This window comes from Solanum lycopersicum, chromosome 5, assembly GCF_036512215.1.
Source record: "Solanum lycopersicum chromosome 5, SLM_r2.1".
Taxonomy (NCBI): Eukaryota; Viridiplantae; Streptophyta; class Magnoliopsida; order Solanales; family Solanaceae; genus Solanum; species Solanum lycopersicum.
This window is the reverse complement of record NC_090804.1, coordinates 32,958,217-32,984,852: the sequence shown is the minus strand read 5'-3', so window position 1 is coordinate 32,984,852 and position 26,636 is coordinate 32,958,217. Positions and strand designations below refer to the sequence as shown.

General features: G+C 40.6%; 2 protein-coding genes across 2 annotated transcripts; one reads left to right on the top strand and one right to left on the bottom strand.

Moving 5' to 3' along the window:
- The first annotated feature begins 16,264 nt into the window (after nt 1-16,264).
- On the top strand, nt 16,265-16,564 carry LOC112941454 (NADH-ubiquinone oxidoreductase chain 1). The gene has a single exon (XM_026030941.2). The coding sequence runs from the start codon at nt 16,265-16,267 to the stop codon at nt 16,562-16,564; it is 300 nt and encodes a 99-aa protein (XP_025886726.2).
- A 597-nt stretch (nt 16,565-17,161) lies between these two features.
- On the bottom strand, nt 17,162-18,819 carry LOC112941453 (uncharacterized). Its single transcript, XM_069298345.1, is given in 6 exon segments — nt 17,162-17,202; nt 17,205-17,493; nt 17,572-17,648; nt 17,756-17,838; nt 18,596-18,650; nt 18,714-18,819. Coding segments are annotated over 6 exon segments (651 nt in total).
- Between the last annotated feature and the right edge of the window lie 7,817 nt (nt 18,820-26,636).

The following is a 26,636-nucleotide window of genomic DNA, read 5'->3' as shown; positions in this document are numbered from 1 at the left end:
GCATCATTATAATTTCATCAGGATATCATTTTAGCCATCATGATTCCGAGTTAAACTATGTACACAATATATAGACATGCCGGTATCATTTTAGCCATCATGATTCCGAGTTAAACTATGTACACAATATATAGACATGCCGGTTCAGCAGTAAAAATAATTAGTCTCTTAGGGAAAAAAACACAGGCAAGAAAACCCCAAAACAGGATAGTGAGTTAGGCTACTCAGACTTCACCCTAGCACTCACTTTCCATTTACCCCAACCCCAACCTCAACAAAAAGACATGCAATTGTCCCCAATGCATAAAAAAATTAAAATACGAGAGTGGTAGGTGAAGCAAACCTGGGGCGCAAAGCACCGACAATCAGCAAGCTGGTGGATAAGGTCCCTTGGAACCCACTACCTCTATAATCTGGACACCCTCAGTAGTGTCCACATCACCAACAACACTATAAGTAGTGGCTCCCGCTATTTCCACATTTCTGGAACTAGATGCCTCTGCGGCTGACTCTACAACCCTCATCTGACGCGCCTCCTCAATAGCAAGCGAGTCTCTCCTCATAGCCTCCATCTCAAGACGATCCTTCTTGCGTGCTCTAGCCTCATCCTCCTCTTGAACCTTACGCCTCTTGGCATGCTCTCGAGGGGGAGGTGGTGGAATCTCAGAAGTGGCGAATAACGCCGCCATCACTGTGTCCTAAGCAGGCTCTGCAGAAGGGCCCTCAGAATAAGGCACCATAGTCTCTAGGATCATATCAATGTCTGCTCGAAGAATCTTGACCGCAGCCTGAAGGGTCGAGACATCCACCTGAGGGGATGGCTGAGCTTGCACCCGCAACTCAAAGGCGTCTAAGAGCTGATGAACCTCAACGATCTTCCACTATATGCTTGACCATTCTCCGCTCAAAGCGCTCTTCTGCCTCAGCAATAGACCTCTGCATCCAAGGCTGGATGTGATCCAGAAGTGTAGCCATATGTGCCTCTAGTTTCTAGACCCTAGCAAGCGGAACCAGAGCGGGGAAATGGGATGAGCGAGAGGAGCTCGGGGTAGTGTTACTACTCGAGATAAACTTGACCAGGGTAGTGTTAGTGGTTACAGAAGCAGACTGCGTAGACGTGCGAGCCTGTGCTACAGTATCAGCCAGATTGTCACCAAGTGGAGGCAACTCTTGACGGGGCCCTCTGCGTGGAGCCAACTCACTGGTCTCATCCTTGATGAGGCCGATATCAACAGTGCCCAGCGGAGTCTTGAGCTGATCAATGTTCTAGATGGGCACACCTGCAGACCTGCATAAAGAAAATATCATGCACGGAAAAGGGTAAGTATTTGTGACCTTAAAAGACCTCTCGTGCATGACCGTTTGTAGAAGCCAAGCAAAGTCCACCTCAAACCCGGCTATCATCGCCGCCATAAGAACTGCACGATCCCATGTGACTATATTATCAGAAGCTGTGGGGGAAAGGCAGTGGCAGACAATCAACCATAAGAACTTCGCCGTGAAGGTCAGGTTAGCCTTCTTGATAGCTCGATTACCCAGTCGGCACCCTCTCCATCAACAGTTAAGTGTAGGGCCATCCACCTTTTGGTGGTCTCTCTCAGCAATGGCTCACGCAAGAATTGGCCATCTTTGACAATTTGCCACCGGTAGTCAAACTCGACGGTGAGAGGGGTCCAGTTGACATCAACATACTCGCCGTATAGATACCGGCTAATGGCAGGCAGGGAGATATCAACCTGAATACCAAGTACTCAAACATGCTCAAGAGGGGCCTGTTTGGCGGAGGAAGCCCGCCTGTCAATCTTTGATATGAGAGTTGCCACGTAGGAGGCGTAGAACTCTCAGACCAACTCTTCACTATAACGGCCCAAAGACTGCGCTGTCCACTCCAGTCGGTATATGGTGAAGAGATTGTGGATCTCTGACATAGTAGGGAGACTTCCTGTAAGGACCCGCTTCTCCAATGTAAAGGTCCGTGTCATGACTCCTTTCTCATTCAGAAACTTTGCGCCTGAATAAACTTGATAATGCCCGTCGACACACCACCAGTTGGGCTGGTCGGCAACCGAGGTGAGAGCACGAGTCAGTGAGCTAGGTGTGGATTCAGAACTGTCAGGCTCATCAGACGAGGAAGATTGTTCAGCTGTGGCGGGTGCAGGGACTTTAGCAGACCCGAAGTCTTCCTCCAACCACGAAACTCCTAAGGAGCCAAATGCTCCTTCTTCATGAGTAGCTGACCCAGAAGGTGTGCCGGTCAGTGTGCGCTTCTCATTAGACTGGGAGGCAGTAACTACGCCGGACGCCACCATTTTGGGCGTAGCTCTGGCAGAACGGGCCGCTCGGGATGGAGAGGCAATGCCTGGGGACACGTACTCTGGGTCACGCTCATCAGCAGAGCCATTGACCATGCAGGCAGACGGGGTGACATACTTTGATTGCCCACGTGTGTAGACTCAATCTTGTTTTGGTGCCATTAGGGATAGTACTTGTATGTAATCAATATTAGTATAGATAGAGCAAACAAGACAACAAAAATGACACAAAATAAATAAAAGAGTCAAGATGTAATGATATTTCTATAGTAACAGTGAAACACGATGGACCAGGTGACGGCTCATCGTGAGTACGATGGACCGTCATGGGGTCCGTATTGTCTTACTTAAATTATGTTTATGTGGAGACCCATGAAGGAAAGTCTCTGACAATTATGACGGATGAGCACGACGGACCATCGTGATGATGACGGTCTGTCGTCAATGTCCGTCGTGGGACACTTAGAACAAGTATGGGGACCCTTAGGAGAAGGGTCTCTGACCGTCATGATTGTTTGTGAAGGACAGACCATCGTGATGATGACGGTCTGTCATTGATGTCCGTTGTGGGACACTTATAACAAGTATGGGGACCCTTAGAAGATGGGTCTCTGACAACCATGACGGTTGTGCAGGACGGACCGTCGAGGGTATGACCGTCCGTCGTAGATGTCTGTCAGAGGACACTTAGAAAAAGTAAGAGACCCTTAAAAAAGGGTCTCTAACAACCAGAATGATTGTGCAGGATAGACCATCGTGGGAGAGACGATCTGTCGTAGATGTCCGTAAGAGGAAACTTTAGAAAAAATGAGAGACCCTCAGGGTATGGGTCTCTGACAACTAGAACGATTGTGCAGGACGGACTGTCGTGGTAACGACGGTCCGTCGCAGGTGTCCGTTGGTGGACTCTTGGAGGAAATTTAACAGCGAGGTGATGGGGGTGTTGGGACAGACCCTATGACGGTCCATTGTGAGTACGATGGTCCGTCATCGGGGTGTCGTTCTGTCATTCAGTGACAGAATTGGGGATGCCACAATCATCCCCTATGACCCAAATGGAATTTTTAGTGTTTAACCTACATGTGTCTAACCCAAATACCTAGTAAACTAGCAATGCTAAAGCACCTATTTCTAGAGTTGTAACAAGGCAATTTTAAGGATTCTAAACCTAGGTTAGACATAATTCTTATTAAAGAATGAACCCATCAATAAGAAATAGGCTAATACTAATTGATAAACAAAAATGCAATGTAAATGGGTAGAAATCAGAGACACATACCTGAGAATTTGAGAAGAACAAGCGAGGAAGGTACTTGGTGATCAAGAAGAGAACCACTACAGCAGATTCTGACTAGTAAAGCGTGGATTTTAGAAATTGGGGAATTCGGGGAAATGGTCGGTTGAAAGAGAGGTAGGAAGTGGGAATATTAAAAGGGAGGGAATGGGAGAAAGAGGGAAAGAAACCGTTCAAATGAAGGGGTGGAAGTTTTTATAGGTTTAAAATTTTTCCAGCAGGGTAGGGTAAGGTACGCTCATTAATGATGCGATGAGTCCTCAACGACGGTCCGTCGCAATTGAAACGGTCCGTCATTGGTTCCGTCGCCTGTGCCCTAGTTCTTAAAATAAGAGAAAGACATACCTGGAATGACGGATTCATGCGACGGTCCGTCGCGTTCAAGACGGGCCATCGATGGGTCCGTCAGTGACTACTACAGAGTGATTTTCTGCAGAATTTCCTGGTGATGTGCCTGCAAATTTAAAACCCATTAGTAGAAAATGCTACCATTACTAGAATGAAAAACTATAAGTATTGGGTTGCCTCCCAACGAGCGCCTGATTTAACATCGCGGCACGACTGAGGACACTTGATTACTCAACCCTCGACATGATGGTATTGCTCAATCACTTCATTTGCCGATTCAGTAAGCCCAAAATAGAGTTTTATTCGTTCTTCATTCACCTTAAACCACACTCCCTCCTTAGTTTCTAACTCAACTACTCCATGAGGGAATAATTGGGTAATCAAGTAAGGGCCAGTCCATTTGGACTTGAGCTTGCCCGGAATTCAACGCAACCTAGAATTGTCTAAAAGCACCAAATCCCCAACCATAAACACTCGTTTTTCACTTTTTAGGTCATAATCCTTCTTCATCTTTTCTTTGTAGGATATAGAAGATACCAATTGGAGCTCACCACTCTGCCTCATGGACCTACAAATGTTGAAGGTCACTTCTTCATTTTCAACCGAAATTTCATTTGCCCTTTTTCCATATCAACTAAGGCTCTACCCGTAGCAAGGAATGGCCTCCCAAGAATAATAGCTACTTCAAAATCGACTTCACAATCAAGGATAACAAAATCTGCGTAAAATATGACTCCACTTTTTCTAGCACATTGTGGAGTATCCCTATAGGCCTTCTCACTGTTTGATCGGCAATCAGTAGCCCATCGCAGTAGGCTTTGGGTCACCCAAACCCAATTTTTTGTAAATCGAGAGGGGCATAAGATTTGTTCTTGCCCCCAGATCACATAATGCTTACGCAAAATGTAATGAACCGATTGTAAAAGGAATAGTGAACGCACCCGGATCTTCTTTCTTTTGTATGAGAGATCTTGTAGCAATAGCACTACAATGCTGCATTCTATCATCATCCTCGAAAGTGACCGATCTTTTCTTTGTAACAAGATCTTTCATAAACTTGGAATAACCGGGCATTTGTTCTAGAGCTTCTACCAAAGGGACATTGATAGAAAGTTGCTTCAACATTGTTATAAAACGCCGATATTTACAATCCTCGGTATTTTTCACTATCTTTGAGGAAAGGGGGGTGGTGGTGTAGGCATGGGAATTACCTTTATAGACACTTCAGCATCTTTTCCAGTGTTATCTTCTACTTCACCACTACCCTCTATCACCTTATCATTATCTTTATCACCTTTTTATCCTTAGACGGGACAGGTGGGTTAATGGTCTACTTACCATCCCGAGTAGTGATTGTCATACAGTGTCTATCATTTTCCAGATTTCGGACAGCGTTGCTAGGAAGAGTGCCCGATTGCCGTGTGTTCACAGTCGCAGATAATTGGGCCATTTGAAACTCAATATGCTTAATTGATATTGCATGTGTATTGACTTTCTGCCCAATATCCGCTTAATCACTCCTTAACTCTTTAATGTGCTTATCATTAGCATCAAACCTCTTCATCATTTTGTGCAACATATCCTCAACTCGCGCCATACTATCTCCACCATCCCTAGGAGTAACTTCATGATTTTGAGGAGGGACATATGGCCCATTTCTATCATTTTTGTAACCATAGTTACCCCTGTTGAAGTTGTTGTTGCGGTTGTAGTTTCCATCTCGGACATAATGACCCTCACGGTTATAGTTACCATAGATCCAACCTTGGTTTCCTTGACCTTGGCGCCAATTCTCCTGATTTGAACCTTGGGCACTCGGTCGAAAACCCCCCGTCTGTTCATTTACCGCATAGGAATTTTCTTCATAATAACACTCATCATTTGGTGGTGGTGGTTTAGACAAGTAGTTCACTGCATTTATCTTTTTTGCACAACCAGTGATATGTTTTAATACCAACCCAAGCTTAGTTCTATCTGAGCCATCTCTTCACGAATCTCATATGTGGCTGGGTTGTGAGTGGATTGTAGTGCAAGGTATTTCTCTAAGTATCTGACTTTCTAGTACTCCAAGCTTTATTGTTCCGGGAGATTTTCTATAACTTTTTGGCAATCTCATCATAAGGACACTCCTCATAAGATCCACCTGCTATCGTATCAAACTTTATTTTATTATTATGATCCTGTCCCCGATAGAAGTATTCCTTCAGTGACTCATCATCTATACGGTGATTGGGGACACATCAAAAAAATAAGGTGAATCTATCCCAAGAACTCCCAACTAACTCTCTTAGTAGTGCCATAAAATTTTTCACTCTGTCTTTATGGTTTAGTTTCTTGGAGACCGGTAGTAGTGTGCAAAGAAATCGTCCCTTAGTTGGTTCCAAGTGAAAATTGAGTTAATAAGGGAGCTCTGTGAACCAAATAGCAGTCTCTCCCATCAGTGAGAGAGGAAAAACTCTAAGCCTTATTACATCAAAGTCCAAGTCAGGCCTCCCTACATAGCTTTTACGCACTGCCCTTACCTTAGCTATATGGGCATGTGGATCCTCAGAAGGTAACCCTGAAAACAAACTCTGGTAGTGAGCATTTGTATCAGGCTACTAGTTATCACAAAGGTGTGGCCTGGTGGTAGAGGGGGAAAGACAACTAGCCCATCGGAGTCTGCATATTGTCATAGCCTCTGTAGTATTCTTGGGGCCGTGGAGAGGGATTTTGTCCCCTCTGTTGTTTTTCACCCGGAGCATCGGGTAACAACTGACCATGAACATCAACCGAAACTGGGATGTTCTGGTTCGGATCATCATCATTAATACCCAAGTTTTGATTCATGTTGCGTAGTGTACGCTCTAATTCGTGATCATAGGGAAACAAGAGTTTTCTTCCTCTCCGTGTATTTGGCATACAAGGAAGATAGTTATGCAAGAATAAAAAACAATAAACAAAGCAAAATCAACAAAATATTGACTAAACTATAGTAATTTATTTAAGTTAATCGAAAAGATACTTTTCCCGGCAACGGCGCCAAAATTTGATACCCTCAAACTTACTTCTCAAATAAGAAGTAAAGCGGTCATATCAAGTAAAGAACCCAACTAATGAGGTTAGGATCGTTCCCACAAGGAAAATAGTTCAGACTTAACTTCAATCTATTATTACTACTATTTAGTCAATTATTTCCTTGGAAAACAAAGACAATAAAAGGGGGGTTTTTATTTCTAAATGAATGAAAATAATTAGCTAAATCAAAGTAGACAACTAATAGATTCAAATGTTGGAGTTTAATTAATTAATAAAAGAAACTAGGGTTTACGTGTTCCCCACAAGTTCCTAAATTGATAATTCTAACTATAACAATTCTTTCCTAGTATCTTGCATGCAATGTGACTTGGTCCTGCACTAGAAAATTTCACTCCGTACCTTCATCCGGCTACGTGTGTTGCTATACTAACCCTTACCTTTACCTCATATTAAGCATTGTAATCGATATTTGACTAAGTTATTACCTCATACCAATCAATACTAGCTATTAGATAGTATACACTAAACCTATGTTGATAATTCTTTTCCTATTATCTACCTCCCTGGTCCGACAAGTAGCATTAACGCGAGTTCTAACGTCGGCCATCCGTTAAAAAGACTTCTAAGCAAAAGAATTATCAATACATGCAAGACACTATTCTAGAATTGTTATTTTAGTTATATTTTATCTTATTATTCAGCCCTGGTTCCCACAACCCTAGTTATGGAGTTTAGTTAGCCATAGTCATAATCACAATATTCATGTATATATATATATATATATATATATATATATATATATATATATATATATATATAATATAAGAATTCATGCACTTATTTCAATGAGAAAGAATAAAATCCAGAATTTACTTGATTAATCGACAAAATCACCAACAATCAACTCCAGAGAAAAGTGTAACAATCCAAAGTGTAATAATCAAAATAATGTCCTCACAAAGAATATAACATAAGAGTGTCTAACAACCAAGAGTCTAATTGTATGAGAGTCTAACCTAAAAAATGAGGTTTTTCAAACTATTTATTAAAAAAAACAAAAACCTAATCAAAGAAGAACTCTATTTGCTGGAAATCTGTCAAAATGCGGCTGGGTTGACGGACCTCGCAATTGGTCGTCGTGGTCACAACGGGCCATCATGGACTCTGTCGTCCCATACTTTCAAATTCTTCTACTGCTCTCTACATTACCCTAGACGATAGGTATGACGGATTGTCATAGGGAAAACGGTCTGTCGAGGGTCTTCGTTCCAAAACATTTGAACTCTTGGAATTTGGGTAATGGGACTATTTCTCTGATCATCATGACGAACAAGCAGAACGGACCAGCATGGATACGACAGTCCATCACGCACTTCGTAACCCCACACTCGATCAGACCTCCCCATCTTCCTTTAGAGCTTCACTACGATGCCATCTACGCACCGTCACAGGCACGATGGACCATCACAAGCTCCGTAGGTGGTACTTTACTGTATTTCTTGCTCAAAAACTTCCGTGTTCATCTTTAGACAGATTTCCTGCAAAAAAATTATCTGTTTGTCTACTATTAGTGGATGTTTCCCCTTTTGATTTGACAAAATTTCTTCATTCTGAAATTTCATCCAAGTCCAATATCCACTGGTTTCAAAGTGGACTGTGATGCAATAGTAAAACTATTTTAGTACAAGGTATTAAAAAATAAAACGATAAAAGCATTTCAAAAAGTAAAAGTACATAGAAAAAAATCTGGCTAAATTTCATGGACAAAAAGAATTCTCCAATAGGAGAGTATATATCCTACCTTTTCTGTTAAATCTATTATTTTTATTTTTATTACCATGTCAAAGAGAAACTTACATAAAAATTAATACAAAAAGGCTTTTGGATACACACTAAACTTAAGAAAAAAATATTAAAAATACCGTAAAACCACGGTATATCAGAGATCTTTGAAATTCAATCAGAACAGCACTGGGTGGGTAATATATAGGCTTCTTGTCTGATTTGCGTGGATCACAAAATAGATCTATGATTTCAAATCTACTCGTTGATTTCAAGAAAACTGAATCAATTGGATTTTTTCCGAGCGATGCCTCCACTCGAGATTTTGGTTCATAGATCTGTCCATCAAATGTATATTCATCTATCTATCAGTTGTGTCTTCTTTAGTGAACGAAAGAGAGACAGGTTTTATAGGTAGCAAGGATAGGAAGAAGGTGTTCAATGAAGGCTGCTATTAACGTTTTTATTCAAACTAGCAAGGAAAGGCCTCATTTTGGTCATGTAGAATGAATGTGAAAAGCAAAATCCTCAGAATCGTATGATTCAGATACCCGATGAAATAAACAGATAAAAGATCGGGATAGCCGAGATGACCTATTTCAAGATCAGATGATCCAACTCTTTGTCCGATTGGGAGGGATAACTCATATAGTTCATATATGAGGGAAAGATTCCATAAAAATAGAGATCAGATGCCCTTTTCGATGTAGTTCACGATGCGGAGCTTCCAATTAGATAAGCTAGGTAGTTTGATGTTAGAATATCTATCCTTGTAGGAAGATGGAAAGAATATACTATACTCTATAGGAGAGTCAAAAAAGAGGCATGTTGGAACTATATAAAGATTAGAATGACAAATAATATCCCTATCCGTATATAATAAGTTGGGAAGAATCCCAGGGTAGCGTGATGATTAAGGGACAGGGACACTGTCAACAGGGTATGGTTCTTTTTATCACCCCAAATGACGCACACTACTTTAAATAAAGCGTAGTGAATAATGCACCAGACCGCCTAACCAGTTGAACCGTTCTTTTATAGAACGGGTAAGCCACAAAAGAATGTTCCTTGCATCCAGCTATCCTCATGAGTCATTTTTTCTGTAATATGTCTCTCTATAAGAAGCTTTATTTTGATCCGGGGTAATCTCGTCTTCTTGAAGAATTATGGATTCCTAAACCTAGTAATGGAAATCGATTCTACTCTAATTGCATTCATCAGTTGGATGAGAGTGAGAATAGAAAGGAAACATGGAGGAAGAATAGAGTATAGCATTACGTCTAGAATACAACCCTACTCCTGCGCCCCTCAATCCCATATCTACTACTTAATCAATCCCTTAACTACTTCTATATCTTAGAACAACCCTGCTCCCTAATCGACATTTTATAGTCTTCATATCTATGGAAAAAAGAGGCTAAGAGAGAATTCTAAACAATTATATCGAGCCGAACAACAAAAAGAGAAAGATAGAATGCCTTTTTTAGCTAGCCTAGCGTGCTATAAACCTACAGGGAACAAGAACCAGATCGAAGACATTTCTTTCCTTGTTTTATACCCCGCTCTTCTTAGTTGCTATTTTACATAGATAATTGGTCTCAAGCGTGAAACTCCCCAGGGATTCAAAAAATTTTTTACTTTTCCCTCGTAGACCACCTTCTTGTGACTATGTTGAAGAATTCTTTCCCCCTTTGAGTTCTCGAGTGAAAGGGTCCAAGCCATAGGAAAATATCTATTTTATCTCGCAACATATCTAGTTTATCGTGAAGCAGCATTTCTCGAAGTAGCATTCCCATAAGTAGGGGAAGAAACCCTTGCTTATTTATCCCGACGAGGGTTTATGAATCAATTAAATGAGCCTTTCTAGACCATCTAAATTGGCATCCCTATCCATATGTTTATGTGCAAGGGCATCCAAATCCGAATTTATAGAATCTATTGGGGAATCACCATCCACACCTGATTGGCTAAATCTAGTATAGTGGATCTTGTTCTGATGTAGGAAAAAATCTTTTTAAATGGCATCTCGGCGAAAGAGGACTGAGAACCATAAAAGCAACCTCGATTGCTCCCCAGCCCAAGTCAAAGGTCTTCCCGCCCTTTTTGGGGCAGAGTCAAGTTCGTTACGATCATCAAATTAGCCCGCATCGTATCAATAGAAACTTAGAGCACCTCCCCAATCCTGCCTAACCTAATTGTGTGTGATCAATCAATCGTGAAAGCACCTGTATATAGAAGCCATTTGTCAACCGGTGGACTCATCCTCAATGCCATTCAGGCTCTTTAGTTAAGTCGGTTGTCTACCGCCTTTCTTTCCCATGCCCGAGATGTCCTTATGGGTAGCATCCTCCCACAGAGATGGCCTTGTGGTCAACTTCTATTCTTCTTGTAGGAAGGTTCATCCGGATCTCTTCCCCGGTCAACCTACTGAATATCCGAGATAGGGTAGGCTTTTGGCGGCCGTAGAGATAGCAGATAACGCAGCGGATGATACATACTTGGAAATAAGCAGATCATAGATAAGGTTTTTCATGCCTCGACTTTCCCTCAGTTTGTTCGGGAATCATGGTAGTTTTTTCATGGAGGTTATTGGGAACGGAATGTGCCCGGGGTTAAGAACAACGAGAAAAGTTACTTCTGTCTGTTGCCATGGAATGTATAGGTAGGGATTTTTTATGCTTAGAAATCCCGTTCCACGCTCTCTATTCCTTTTTTTGGGGTCCCCATGAACCGTTTTTTAGTATTTGTGTTCCCGTTCGCTCCGCACCTTCCTTTCCACACGAAAGGATCATGTGGTTCTCCCAACATACATATCCGGGGGTGCAAATATTTGGTAGGACAGAATTGGAACAGGCGGATCCCAGGTTCAATTCTTGATCTATTTGTTTTGGCCTTAGAGGATTGAGCTTTTTGAGAGCACCGCACTACGATTGAATGGCGGATTTCAATCATGAAGAGAAAAGTATAGTTCTCTTTTCATTTGAAAGGGGAATGGATGTCTTATTAAGAGTGATTACGGAAAAACCTTTTCATAGAGGAGAGTTATAGGCCGGTTTGAAGAGCAAGCTTGAAAATAAATAGAGAGGTCATTCATTCATAGTAGAAAAAGTGCTCACTCACTCCTATCTTAAAAGTCATGCGGGAGGGGGTGGGGCTCTCCATCCTGAAGATAATATTTTTTTTCATTCTTAAAAGCCTTCTTTCATAGATATTCAGTAGTATTCCTCTCTCTTGCTATTCTGAGTAAGAGGGGGAGGACTTGATGTGACTACTATTAGACCTCCAACCCCGAGAGACTATACAATCATTATTGGCGGATAACCCTTTCCCTTTCCTTCTATAGAGAGGTTGCCCCTTTCTCCCCAGGTAGTTCACTCACTCCTAGTGCCTACCATTTCTATATACTTTTGAAAAAAGAGAGGTAGGGCTCGGAGCTCAATATTGGAAGAGTGCCCCCTCTTTTCTTCGGGAAATCGAGTTAGCTGGGCTGGTTCCTTGTCCCCGATATTTAACGAAAAGATTGATGGGTTTACCACAGTCATTCATGAATGCACTAGCCTCTCTCTTGTGGTCCTTTACCTTTCAAATAGAAAAGGGGGGTAGTCGCAGCAGGAGAAGCACCCCTAAACCCGTGAGATCACTCGACCTAATCGGTCAATCACCTGTCATTGCTATCTCGTGCGCTAAGGGTTGCTCATGCTTCCCAAATGTCACACATTTTTTTAGGTCATTAGTCAATAGCTCCCGGGACAAAGAAATAGGGGTGACTTCACATTGTTTCCTGACACATATCTTTGTTTTAGGGAAATCGTCTCCCCATTCAGGCGGATGCCGCACCTTGCGCTTATGAATGAGTGTGATATATACCTTTTTGCTCAGCATGTGAACTGTGTACCCCTAAAATAGAAGCTGCATACCCTTAAAATGGAAGATGCATGTCTTCACCTGCTCTCGATTCTCTATGCTCGGTTCCACAATCAATCCTAGACCTATCTATTTGAGGGAGGTCTGATTCCGCGCTCTTATAATTGCTTAGAAGTAGAAGCGCTCAAGAACCCTTTACATCTAGGTTTTATCGAAGTTATTATGTGTATATTCAGGAAAAGGGCTATCAAATGGTCGATTGTAAAACCCATCAGGGTTCAAAAATTGTATACTATTATGATGCCCTCGTTTGGCGAACATTCAACAGACTACTTTTGCAATGTATGTCACATGAAGCAGCTCAGCAAGCCTTGCAAGAAGTACATGCTTTACTAATAGAGGCATAGTTATAGTTGTTTCCTGGGTTGGTTTTGCTTTGTACCTTCTCACGGTGGGATGGTAACAAGAGAGGTCAACTGGAGTGCTAGCCAAAAGATGGAGTCGAGAATCTGTGATTGATCCGAAGAACCACTCCCAGATACGATTCTGCTTCTCCTTCGTACTACAATGAGATTCTTGCCCGACTTTGTTTTGGCTTAAGAAGGATGCCGTGAGAATGATAATCACTTTAGACATCTAGGGGAATGGGCGTTTTAAGGTAGGGCGGGATCTAAAAGCTATCCAACGTGTTGTGTAGCCTTCGGCCGTGAGAGGGTTGAAAAGGAAGCTCGAACGAAGTGAGACGATGGATGTAATTCAGCTAGAACGAAGTGAGAGAGTATGAAATCTTAAATCATTTATCTAGACCAGGATCAACTCCTTCTATGCCCCAGGAAAAGGCGAAAAGTAAATCCGTCATCAAGCCAGAGCTAGTTTCACATCTACCGATTCGCACCCGCGGGTCAAAGAAGACCAATAAAATCTTGATTCAACATAAGCAAGGGATGAGAGAGGCCTTACGAGGTCTCTTTCCCACATAATAGATTCATTCCTTCGTTATGGAGATTGTGGGTACCTACCATTCCGAGATGCTATAAAGTAGGAAAGTCAACCAAGTTCTCCTGCCTAGTTTAGATAAAGCACCTCTTATCGCCCCATGACATTTGGTTAGGACACAAAGCTTATTCTATTCCAAAAATAGTCTATAACACCATCCTGCCTTTTTGAAGGCAGAGCACTCGTGGCACACACTTGGACCTTTTCCTTAGAAAGAGTTCAACCCATTTGAACGAGGAAATAGGAGTAGGCATAGTACCAAAAAGTACAGATTTGGGGTTCATCCCTCAATCAGGCGCTACTTTAAAGTCAGGATAGATTCCAGTCTCAGTTAGTAAGTCCCTTTTTTTAAGAAAGAACTCTTAATCGTTTCTATCCCATTCCTATGGGATACTTCACTGAGACAATGGTCGGAGTTTACAAGCTGCTTTGATAGAAGCAGGTTAAGAAATATAGCTGAAAGTGCTAGCATAAAGAAAAGATTCTATGGATGGAAAGAGGCCCTTCCTTTCTTTCATGGTTTCGGCATTAAAAGTCAAAGGATTCTTTCTTTAAGTTTAATAATAAAGTAAAGGAAATTGTCCTTCTCTTCTCTCTTTTCTCAATTGAACTATGGAAAGCACTTTATAGTAGCGACACAGATTCACCACAACTTATGACTTTGCCAATTGGGAAAACGAAGGCTAACTCGTTTTGGTTGTTTTGACTGATAAGAATCGGTAGGTTCTTTCAATGCGCTTTGGTCCTTCTTACAGAGCTATCCTTTGTATAAGTTATGATCATCCAAGGAATGAGCTTCCCCAGAGTAAAATCCTGTGGACTACAAGGAAAAGATAGAATCTCGCCCGGTAACAACACCTGCTTCAATAGCAGATAGTCTTGGAAAGAACCTTTCATTCGATGCTTCTGATTCAACTCCCAAACAAACAAGGAAGTATGTGCAAAGATAGGGTTAGCCCCTGGGGTAAGCATTATCAAGGAACGATTATCCAGGAACTAGAAGATGGTTGGCGTGACATACCTAAATCCCCCACAATCAATCAACAAGGCTTCAGGCGACTGGAGCAACCTTTGAAGGCGCTCGGCCATATTCACCCTTTTAGCTAAGTATCCAGCTTTTTTCTTGAGGGGAGCCGAGATTCGAAATATGTGGTACTTCATCGCCTTAAGGAAATCTCTCCAAGGAGCCTACCCTATAATAGATTAAGCTAAAGCCGCGCTTGAAAGATTTCTTCTCAATCATTAATCTGAGCTTACTACTTAAATCAAGAAAGGCACTTTTCTCACTATATATTCAATTTAAAATTCTCACTTATGAAATCAATCTAATAAGGCCAAAAAAGGAGCATGAAGCCCACTGGCATGAGAATCAAGCGAAGTATAGACATAAGTGGATCCAGAGAAAAAAGCAGACGACTACTTCCATTCCTCTCGTTAGACCGACAGTACTACAAGAAAGAAATAAGACAGAAATAAGGAAATTATTACCTAGAAGAATAATATAAATTATAATAATAATACCTCACAAATAAGGTAGATTAATTGCTTAACCAATACTATCTCCACCTTAGCCTTCTTTTATATCTAGATTCCTGTTCGTTATCCCAGCCCCGAAATAACTTCACTCCAGTGCCTCCTCAGTCTTCTTGCATCCTTCCAGCCTTTCAAATTGACTAAGCGCCAAGCCTACTTGTGAAGAGAGGGGTCATCGGGATATTGTAGAGTGAAGGAAGGTGGGAAGGTGTCTTGTCTTGTCCTAGGCCTACTTAGGTAAACACCCATAAAGTGTTGAATATCATCATATTTTGTTTTTAGTATATATCTTTCTTTTATTTAATCCTGAGGTTTTTTCTAAGAATATCGTATATAGTGTATATAGTATATGTACTTTATTGTATAATAGACTTCTCTCTTTAGTAAGATTTTTCTTTTCATAATCATAATGCTTCCTTATGATTTTCTTTTTCTAAAAACACAAGTATGATTTTGAATAAAAATACTTTCTGGTTTGCTTTACCTTTTCCAGCATTCGCCTCCCCTTCAATAGCCTTTTGCGCGGATGCTTCACCTGCGCTTCCAGAGCTCAACGAGATTCCAATAGGCCTTTCTCCTGCAAAAATAGCCCAATTGCATCGGGAGACTTAAGAGAAGGCTGCCTAGTGTGGCAGTCTCTTGCAAGAAATCTATGGGAGGGCAAAAGTAGTTGTTGTCCGTCAGGCAGCAGCGCTGCGCGAGATCACGCTCGAGAAATTTGTAGACGCTGTCAGGTATCTTGCAAACATGGATGAGTTTCCCAAAGAGGAGCGAATCCCCACTCTCATTGAGTTCAGGGCCCCAATCAATAATAAATACTTGCCCATTTGGTTTCATATATAAAGAAATGAAAAGATGGGGGATCATGGTCTACGCTAAATTCTTTTTCTTAGATAGAATGAATGGAAAAAGAGTGCTTGTGTTGTAGTTTTCATAGTTGTAAGATTTTTTTTTTCTCAAGAAAAGGTCCCATCATTCAATATCATGATTGGGTTCACCAGGCCAGATCATGAATCAATAGAAAAAACTGTACATAGCTATTCCAGCTGAAATACTTGGAATAATTCTACCACTTCTACTAGGATTAGACTTTTTGGTGCTAACTGAAAGTAAAGTAATGGATTTTGTGCAACGTCGAAAGGGTTCTGATGTAGTGGGATCATTTGGATTGTTACAACCTCTAGAATATGGTTTGAAATTCATTCTAAAAGAACCTATTTCACCAAGTAGTGCTAAGTTCTCCCTTTTTATAATGACTCCAGTGGCTACATTTATGTTAAGTCTGGTCGTTCGGTCCATTGTACCTTTTGGTTATGGTATGGTATTGTCAAATCCGAGCATAGGACTACTTTATTTGTTTGCCATATCTTCGGTAGATGTTTATGGAAATATTATAGCAGGTTGGTCTAGTAATTAGGGGGCGGCCATTCGGTCGCCTGTGATACAAGGACCAATAGGTTCAAAATGGGTTTGTGCCGCTGGTGTTGAATGATCTACTCTACAAAGGTGTGGGATTACAGGGCTAGGGCTCAATAACCGTTTCTTTCATTTATCAATAGGGCCCTACCCTGGTCAGTCACTTTCTGAGATGGGATCGATAAGTGGAAGTCATAAAAAAGAAACCTTTCTCTTTGAACCTCAGATCAAAAGGAAGGGTTGCTTGTCAAGCTGGCCTATTTATAAGAATGAGAAATTTCTTTCTATTTCTATTATTGTATAATAGAAACTATAAAAAATGGAAATATACGCTTTCTTTTAACTGACTCCTTCTTCTTTGTCAACGCTACTAAGGACCTATAAGTTTGCCTACTTTACTTATTAAAGATAATGAGAACGGGTTATTCAAACAAAAAGGAAAAGGCCCTACTTAGTTTTGCAAGCCTTTGTCATTATCAATCAACTAACTAGGATGTGAGGCCCCCGCGAATCTGTAAATCAGAGGAGCATGCTGCAACAAAAGAATGGTCCCCTATGCATTTCATTTTTTCCTTGATGGAAAAAGAAAGTACCCCCATCATCGTGAACCTCTCCTTGTGATCGGGGTGAGGAAGATGCATCACAGATGGGGGTGGATTCAATTGGAGTTTTCTTAGGTGGCCACCGACCTACAGTTATCCTTAACCTTCCATGCTTGGTGGAGAAGAAGCAAAGAAAAGTACGCTCGCTTGCTTTCTTGATCTCTGTCGCGAATTGGGATCTCTCGCCCGCTAGGTCAGATATGAGCAAGATTTTATGAGAACATATTCCCCATATTCAGGGAAAAGGGGTTGTATGACCTCTCGATCTACTTACTGCAACCTAGGAAGAAAAACATCGTCTATACATTCCCTGTTGCTCCGATATCCCCTACGCCTAGGACGTTGTCTGGGCCAAGAGCCATAGTTAGTTGCTATTTCTGGTTGTTTTATTCCTTGTTGTTTATACCGGTAGGTTCCAACCAGATGATATACGCTGGTTGGTAGTGAGAGGGCTCTTAGTACTTGCATACCCAAAAGAGGGCGCCGGTTAAAAAATAATCATTTGATTTTCTTTCATTATCTCCCTTAGCAGCGGGAAAGAATTCTATCTATCTGCCTAGCTTTGGTAGATTTTCCCCAACGCAATCCATAGAAATTCCACGAATCCCTTGGTGGATAAGTACAGCGACTCAGCAGCAATATAGAATTAATTTTCTTGTCTGGTGGATCTGATCTATAGTTAGGGGGAAATACATACCAAAAGGTTCAAATAAGGAAGGCGCATAAGAGTATATAACCAACCTACCCTTCTGTATAACCTATTCAAATTAGTTAAGTCGTTAGATGTATAAGGAAAGTGAACGTTTCTGAGACCTTAGTCGGGATGCATAAGTAATTCAACCTACAAGCACGGAAGAGCATGGTACCGCTACCCCTCTCTAAGTAAAGGTAAGATTCTTAGCCATGTAGATGAGTCCATTTAAAATAAAATAGGGACAATCATTTTTGGCTGCTCGTTTCGTATCTTGAAGAAAGAGTAGGCTTAAGTAATGGAATAGGTGTCAGGTCAATAATAGCTATGCTATTTCCCTACTGATTTGAGGCCTCTGTCCGATCCCAGATGCACATTTTTTGGGTTAATCTTAAATTGATGTTTTCTTACCTTTCGAAGACCTTGCATAATTATTAATGTGGTCAGTTCTTTCTTTTGAAAAGACTACCAAATCGTCCACGTAAGGATTGTAATGTTATGTAGGAGGTCACTTATAATTAGTGTCATCGCTCTTTCGTATGTTGCCGTTTGATTTTCATTTTTTGGGGCATATCGTAGTAAGGAAAGGGAGTGAGGGCACTCATTCGAATTGAATAGCTGAAACTACTATAACTCCTATTTTTCTGCTTTAAGAGAAGCCTTCTAGATCGTTTTAAAGTGTTTAAGAAAGTGATAAGACATTCTGAAGATAATTTTTGAGGAAGCGATTTCTAACTACGAGTCCGTTTTCAAGCTAACTGAATGCCTATCGACTGCTAGTTCTGTTCCACTTTCTAAATAGAAAGGAAGAGGTCAGTCACCAACAGGAGGAGGATATGAAAGAGAGTACCAATAACCATTCCACTCGATCAGAACTTCTAACTGAAGTTGCTCACATTTTTGAGCTGGGTTTGGGCTACGGGGTCCTTTTTCTATCTTATGCATTCGGGTAAGGCCCTTCATGGATGTTATCTATTCTAATTCAAACTTTTTGGATGCCAACTCGGCCCTTCGACTTAGTGTGTCGGCAAATTAGTCCTCCCATGATTGTATTCAAAGACCATGTCGAACCCTGCATCAATGTCTTGTCACCCTGCCTGCTTGGGGTTCGGGTAAGGAAGAGCTCGTAGCTGATTTATTCAGCTTATCTTGTTGATAACCATGAGACCGGCGAATAGTGTGCTCCTGCTGGTGGTAAAGGAAAGGGGGAAGCGACTCGTTCCTTCCTTGCGGAGGAGTTAAAAATGACTATGATGGCTCTGTTGCTTTATTTCTTTCTTTTCATTTTCTTTTATTTATCTAAACAATTAGAACTTATTGTTGAAGATAAAGTCAAGTTGAAGATCACTTTTGACCTATATTCCTGATATAGAAAAAAAGAGCCTTTAGCAACTACTAAGAAAGTAATCTCTTAAGGGTACTAATAGTTATTTAAAAGGTTCACTTGGGGTGCTATTTCAAAAGTGATGTGATTCCCGGGAGGGATAAGGAAGGATATATATAGACGGCCTATTTTGAGCTTGAAAGAAGAGCTGCTACGCCCCTTACTTAAGTATTATCCTAAGCTTCTCTCTTAGCCCTTTTCTCAGCCTATTCTAATTTCAATATTCTATTAGTCAAGGTTTTTGAAAGAAAGTCTAACAGACATGGGAGAACTTACTGATAGTGAGGGTATGCGCCCTGTAGTGAATGTGGTAAGAGGTGTATAAACATTACCCTTTCCTTTCAGTGGGCGAGAGGAGAAGTGTTGTTTGCAAGCGAACCCAATAATGCCAAGAGGCGGATCCGGTACACTCCTTTCTCAGATAGAAACAGAGCTAAAGCAGCCTATCTCAGTTCTTCTCCTAAACATGGGACTCATATTTGTGAGCCGTCAATGGGGGAGGAATCTCCTCCATCTCTTCTTCGCTGCCTAATACCTATCTTTACCTTTAGCTGGGTCAAGGCGAAAAGGAAGCCTCTTTGGCACGTATGAGTAGCTATCATGAATCAAAGTTTTAAAATCCAAAAGAGAGATTTGGAGAAAAGAAAAAAGTTGGTTGAGACATGGGAAGATAGGGAGGGCGGAGTACTTTCGAAACTTTCTTCCAATTCGATATCAATACTAAGTAATCTCCTGATCTCATAAGTAAGAGATTTCACCTATAAAGGTAAGGAGAGGGGGGACGAGAGTTTTAATAATTCAATTCCTTCTGGTCTGTGAGCTTCCCATCTTTTTCTTACTTGGACGAATAAAGACAGAACCTCTCTTTTCTGCCACAGCTAGCAGTTCGCTTTCCACTTCCGAATACCAAAGAGCGATTGAGAGAAGAGAAGTACGTAGGACTTAAAAAGAGAGTCCCTTCCTCTGTTCACTCTCCTAATTTCAATCCTCACCTTTCTGGTGCCAAAGGCCTACCCTTCCACTTTACAGTAAGTTCTAAATGAAGAAGTTGAAAAGGAAATGAAAGTCACCTTTCCTGCCAACCTCCTGGTTTTATTCTTATATTGATTGAGCTGCACTATTTTTTATTCTAATAGATTCCATTTCACTTAGTTGCACGACTTTCCCCCTTGCTTAAAAAAATGGGGGCAAGTCAAGTAATTAAGCAGTGATCTGAAACACTTTGTAATAGAAAGAAAGATAGAAGGAAAGCAAGAAAGGAAGAGCCATTACAAGGAAAGAGATCCTACTCCAAAAGAAAGGAAGCTTAAGAATAGTAATTAAGAGAAATGACCCTCTTTTGCCTTTTCAAGCTATGAATGTAGAGATCAGGTTGAAAAGTGAAAGGGACGAAGTGGTATGAAATTGCATGAACATAGCGCTCAGGAGGTTGTGCTCGACCGAAAGGGTAAGGGAAAGAATACTTGGCTGGACGTAGTTCAGGATCGATGTAATTGAGACAACTAAGTTGAGGATGGGAAGATGTGAGGCCGGTTAAAGGTTGTTCTATTTTATTTGAAAGTGAAATCCTTTTTTTTGGCATCATCTGGGATTATCAGTCCCTGTTGGAAAGTCTTCCAACTTTCCAATTAGGTTTTTTCGAGCACACATATTTTTTTCATTTGAATAATAAGGGTAATTTTGTTGTTTGGTTAATTCTAAGGATATCGAACGGAGCACTAACAAGGGTTATGTTCGAAGGTCAATTGTGTTGTCACTGTCAAAGGCTACTTCACTATTGGTTAAGAACTAATATCTTGTTATAATCTCTAGTTCTATCCCAATACTGGTTATCCATCCTAGAAGCTTCGGCTAATGTAAAAGATAATCTTTAAAGGAATAGAACCCCTGGTTGGAACCCAGGCGCCCCCTCCCCCCGAGACCAATTCATTTGGTCCGACAGGGACAGTAGAAATCCTTAGTGGGATCATCGAAACACACAAAACATATTATTATGACTTTATGAAAAAATTTGTGCGATCGAAAGATCTCCTAGGTTTTCTCGGCGGGGCATGTTTGCACATTCTCGACGATTAATGGGACTTCTCTTTTGAGTTCCTCTAGTCGTTACTGCGTCCATGTCCAAAGAGTTGCCCTTGCGGTATGTTCCTTTGTTAAGCAAGTCAGATACTTAAAACAGAGATCTGGATTCTTGTACACTGCCTTATATTTAAAGCAATGTGCAGTATCCTTACAACGGTACTATGCTGGTAACTACCATAAAGGTGCTTTACTTTCTGTTCCAGTATCCCTCACCAGGTGTGGTATTCCAAAGATCATACCCGTTGTATTACGAAAACACGTAAGAGCGAAGTCTGATCGAGGTGGTAAATTGGTTAAACTTTAACTATTTTGGTTTGGTTTAGCTAAGTTGATAAGGCAACCATTTCTTGTATGGCTTCTCCTCACCCTGATATTGGGGCAGTATTGGAAGTCTTAGATGAGATTAAAACCTCTTTTAGAGACCTCCAACAAATCTATCTACCACACCTCCAAAACTTTCCGTTTTAATTAGGAATGTCTTGGGAAAAAACTTGGAAAAGTACCCCTTTATTAGATAATTTCGTCTGTAGTTTTGACTTAAAAGTGGACGATACAGTCCATAAGGAGGCCGGAAAATATGCTAAGGATCATTCTATCTTTCTAAACCTGAAACATGAAATTGTAGCTTTTATCTAGTATATTCCAAAAATTCATTCAATTCCAGATGGGTTCTTTTCACCTTGTATTTTATGGTCTAAAATGGTATATTACCCTTTTGACCATAACAATACCTTGTTTGCTAACAAAATGTTCAATTATTTGGAATCTGTTGTGGGTCCCTATTTTAGTATGTTACTAGGGGCTTACACAAGGGTTCCATTAGCAACTGGTCGGTTAGCTCAGGTGATTGAGAGAGGTGGTAAGATACGCATCTTTGCGATTTGCAACTATATTAATCAAAGATTATTGTTTCCTGTCCGCAAGTGGGCAATGAAGGTTCTATCCAGTATTCACCCTGATTGAACTTTCGACCAAGAGCGTCCATTGTTGAGATTTAAATCAAAGAGAAAATATCAAACATTTTACTTTGACTTAAAATCAGCAACATGCCATTTGCCATTGTATCAGTTAGATGTGAAAAATGCCTTCTTGCATGGGGACTCGTACGAGGAGGTGTATATAGAGATAGCACACAAATATGGAAGGAAAGGGGAGTCACAAAAAGTATGCAGATTGAAGAAATCCCTGTATGGATTTAAGCAATCCCCGAGGGCGTGGTTTGATAAGTTTAGTAAGGCCATAGATTAGTTTATCTACAAAAAAAGGGTGTGCTTATGATCACACACATTTTGTAATAAGGGTGCGAAAGTGAGCCGGATCACAGTAAATGTTTAGAATATTGTAGTCACTTGTGATGATGTTGATGAGATTTTAAGATTGAAGGCTTATCTGAGTCGCACCTTCAACATAAACTTGGCATGCTAAGGTACTTCTTGGACACAAAGGTTTTCGAGATATATAAGAAGTAGAGTCATCTCTCAAATAATTTCCTTGATTTGAAGAAAACAGGGATGTTAGGTTGCAAGGTCGCAATTAGCCTAATAGAAGAAATTAAGCTTGAATAAAAGAGAAAAGAACCCTTGGATGATGTAGGCATCAGAGGCTTGTGGGAAAACTTAGATATCTTACTATCACTAGACCTCACATTACCTATGTTGTGGGGTTTGTAAGCAAGCATATACATGCTCGTTGTGAAGAAAACCTACATGTAGTATGCATGATCTTGAGGTCCTCAAAAGTTATATTGGCAAAGGTATGATCCATACTAATCATGTCCATATGAGAGTTGAAATCTATTGTAAAGCTGATTGGGGTGGGTCAGTAGAGGACATGAGATCTACTTTAGGATGAGAAAAGATCACTGAGAAAGCATCTTGGCAAACATAAATGAGTTTGACACCTGATCGAAACAAAGCCCGTGTTCTTCATAAACACCATATTCTTAGCATGACAGATATTGAATAAAGGAACGACTGAGCGGGTACTGATTTGAGGGAATCATAAAGGAAGACACTGAAATGTTATGTTAAAAGAGATGGCTATGAGACTAGTGCAAACAATATGTTGAAATAGTCGATTGAGTAGTCTGCTTTCTTTCTCTGGGTATGAACTCCTCTCTTGAGGAAGGCCCCCGTTGTGGCAATTCAACCAAGAGGGTATAGTTACTATAACTAATAAGAAGCATAGTGAAGTTAGTGTAGAATAATTGAATCACTATTAGCTTATGAAGGAAGGAAGGTAGTGTAGCTTTGGAAGAAGCAATGAGGCATTAGGGGAAACCTAGATTCAAGGTCAGAAGAATCGACAACAAAATCTAAAACATAACCTCTTCTCTAGCGTCCTCTTGGATTCTTTCTTTACAATCAGTCTAGGCTAGTAGTTGTTCCTGACTTTCGGATAGCTAGAGCACTGATAAATAGAGCGAAGAGTCCATAAGGAGAAGATCCAAGGCTTTTCATAGATAAGAGTTATATAAGATATGTTTGAGTCTTAAATCTTATTTGCAAGAATTTCTTCTCTCTGGTCTTGTCTCCTCACTAAGTGGTTGCACACACCTGTCTTACAGATAGAGTCAAGCACGAGACGGGTATTTACTTGTTCTTTTTAGAATATGATAGCTAAAGGGTATCTGTTGTTGAATTTGTTATTTTGCTGGTCGGCTGAGTAAAAGGAAAATGGTTTTGGAGGAAAGGCATAATTTTCGTCTTGATGAAGTGTATAACGGCGTTGTCTTTCCATTGAGTTGGGGAGACAATCCAAATCGTAGTCAGTGTCTATTATTTGTATTGAGCACGACGTGGTCTGCTAGTCACGTTAAACCATCAAAAGGAGTACCATCATCCCCTAAAAGTGCTTTCCTTATCGTGCGAAAGAAAAAAGATGTTTAGCTTTTTTGTCTTCTTCCTTTACCTATGAAAGATTTTGTTAACATTGCAGATGGAACTCTCTTACCCCTTTCACACAGTGGGTTTATGTCTTCATCCTGGATTCTTTATGATAGATTCTATTTTCCTCCTAAAAAGAAATTTTTGTCAGACACCTTGTAGCTAACCATTTTCGTGTCATCTTTTCTTCTTTTGAGTGTTTTATCCACGACCAGCGCACGAGAAGGATCGTTGTCTGGTTGGGAAAGCTTTATTATACAGATATTCTTCTCTACATTCCTTTTTTTGAGCTTCTTCATTAGGATAAGGAATGGGACCCGCTGTCGCCTGAGACATACACGACACACAGTGCAAGACTTCTTCCATTTTCTAGGGTATATTCCTGCATTTCATTTAGATGGGTTGAACAATTCATGTGATTGTTTACAGTTGGTGATTGTATGCTCCTGGATTAAAAATAAGAATCCAATTGTTCCTTTCTTTGGATTTATTCATTCGTTAGTGTCCAATTGTGATTTGACCTACAACTGATTTAAAGATATATCATAGACAACTACTTTCATTTAATTATGGGGTCGTACTCGACTGCAGCCATTCATAGGTACAGGGTACTTTACTTACTATTATAAGTGAATGACTACAGTAGATACCTCTGGCTTTCTTTACTTAGAGAGAAGTCCTTAGCTCTTTCTAAGTTTAATATATAGAAAGTTTGGAAAATAAATAAAATCTCCAGATCAAGAGGTTGAGGTATGAACTCCGGCGGAGAATACGTGTCAAGGGTGTTTGATTTCATGCTCCTGAATATAGGAATCAAACGTGAGTTGTCGTGTGTTCATACTCCGCTGCATAATGGGGTGTCCAAAAGAAAACACGACATGTAGTTATAGTTGAAATGGCTTTGACTTTGATGATAAATAATGTAGTACCAAAGCATCTATGGGTTGAAGCATTCACTACTGTAGTGTATTTAATTAACACATTGCCATTTTTTTATCAACATGCAACCTCCCTTTTCTTCTCTTTATGGTCGTGATACTTTTCAGGGGGAGATCACTACCCTTTCTGAGACATCTGACTGGGTCACTATACAGTTCAAGGTGCCGATAATTCATTTCCTAAAATCATTCTATCTTTGTCTTCCGCCTCAAGCGAGCACTTCATGGCCTTACACAAGCATCCAACATATATAAAGGGCTATAGATGTCCACTATAGGAGATTTCTTCTAACAATCCCTTATTTGGTATGTTAGGAAATCATGAAGCGAACTCGTTCTATTCAATATCTATATAGGGGAAAGAAGATCGAAAGCCATTGAGTAGTGATACTTTCTTTTATAGAGTAGTCATCAAAAGAGAATCGATGGGTCTACAGGCATAAGTGCTTAGGTATGTCGTCAGTCTAAATTCCTAGCAGTCTTTTTCAGTTGTATTTGTTTTAACGAAAAAAGAATAAAGAATGTCCCGAAGAGCGGAACGGCTGTCCAACTCCCCCAAATACAAGGGAGCGGGCACTGCTCTCAGCCTGTCGTGACAACGAAAGAAAACTCCACATAACAGAAAAGAAATTTACCTTATTCTTAGAATGGAATATAGACATTTGTAAAACAGGAGGCTCGAGAGACCTCGAGCATAATGCATGCTACCCTTGGAGAGATTTTAGCCACATCTTAACCCGAATGAGGCGATCAAGAAAGTCCTCCACTGGAAAAAAATATATGAAGATCTTCTCTTTCCTTTTCATTACAAACAAAGCGAAGGCGCTACTTTTAGCCCTTTCAAGAATGTAGGCCCGCGTGACACTCGGCGTTAATACTCCCAAATCTTGAAATCCTAACCACAGTTTTACTGATAACGGGAAGCGAAAGCATACAAAGATAGTGAGTCTTCAATCGCTTAAAGTTAGGGCGATAGGTCGACCACAGATACGATAAGAAGCAACCCTAAATTGATAGGTCAAAGACACAAAGATAGTACCAGTGACATCTCTAATCTTTTAGAAAATCGGGGTCTTTTCAACATAAATAGCGTCAACCAAAGACCGGAGCATCTTAGCAAACACTGGAAAGAAATTCCTAGTAACTTCGTCGCTCCTAAATTATTTGGCAAACTCCAAAACATAACTTATAATAAATAATTTTTCAAATGGGAGACTTTTCTTTAGATATAGTTATAGTACACTGAAACTATATATTATGCTAAGTGGTCGTCACCTTCTCGTCGGCGATCACCGTCGCCAAGAATGGCATAGTCGCAAGTCGCGCCATACACCCTTTCAGTAGCTATCCATACAAGCATATGATATTCAAGTGTGAATAGAGGCCAAGAACGAAAAAATACGAGGGGTTGACCCTTCGTAAACGTCACAACCAATGACCTATAGCCTTTATTATATCATAGAAACTGTATGGTAATTGAAAGACTATAGA

Bases quoted from the DNA above. Each gene is read 5' to 3' on its own strand.
- LOC112941454 (XM_026030941.2), top strand. From the start codon at position 16,265: ATGGATTTTGTGCAACGTCGAAAGGGTTCTGATGTAGTGGGATCATTT.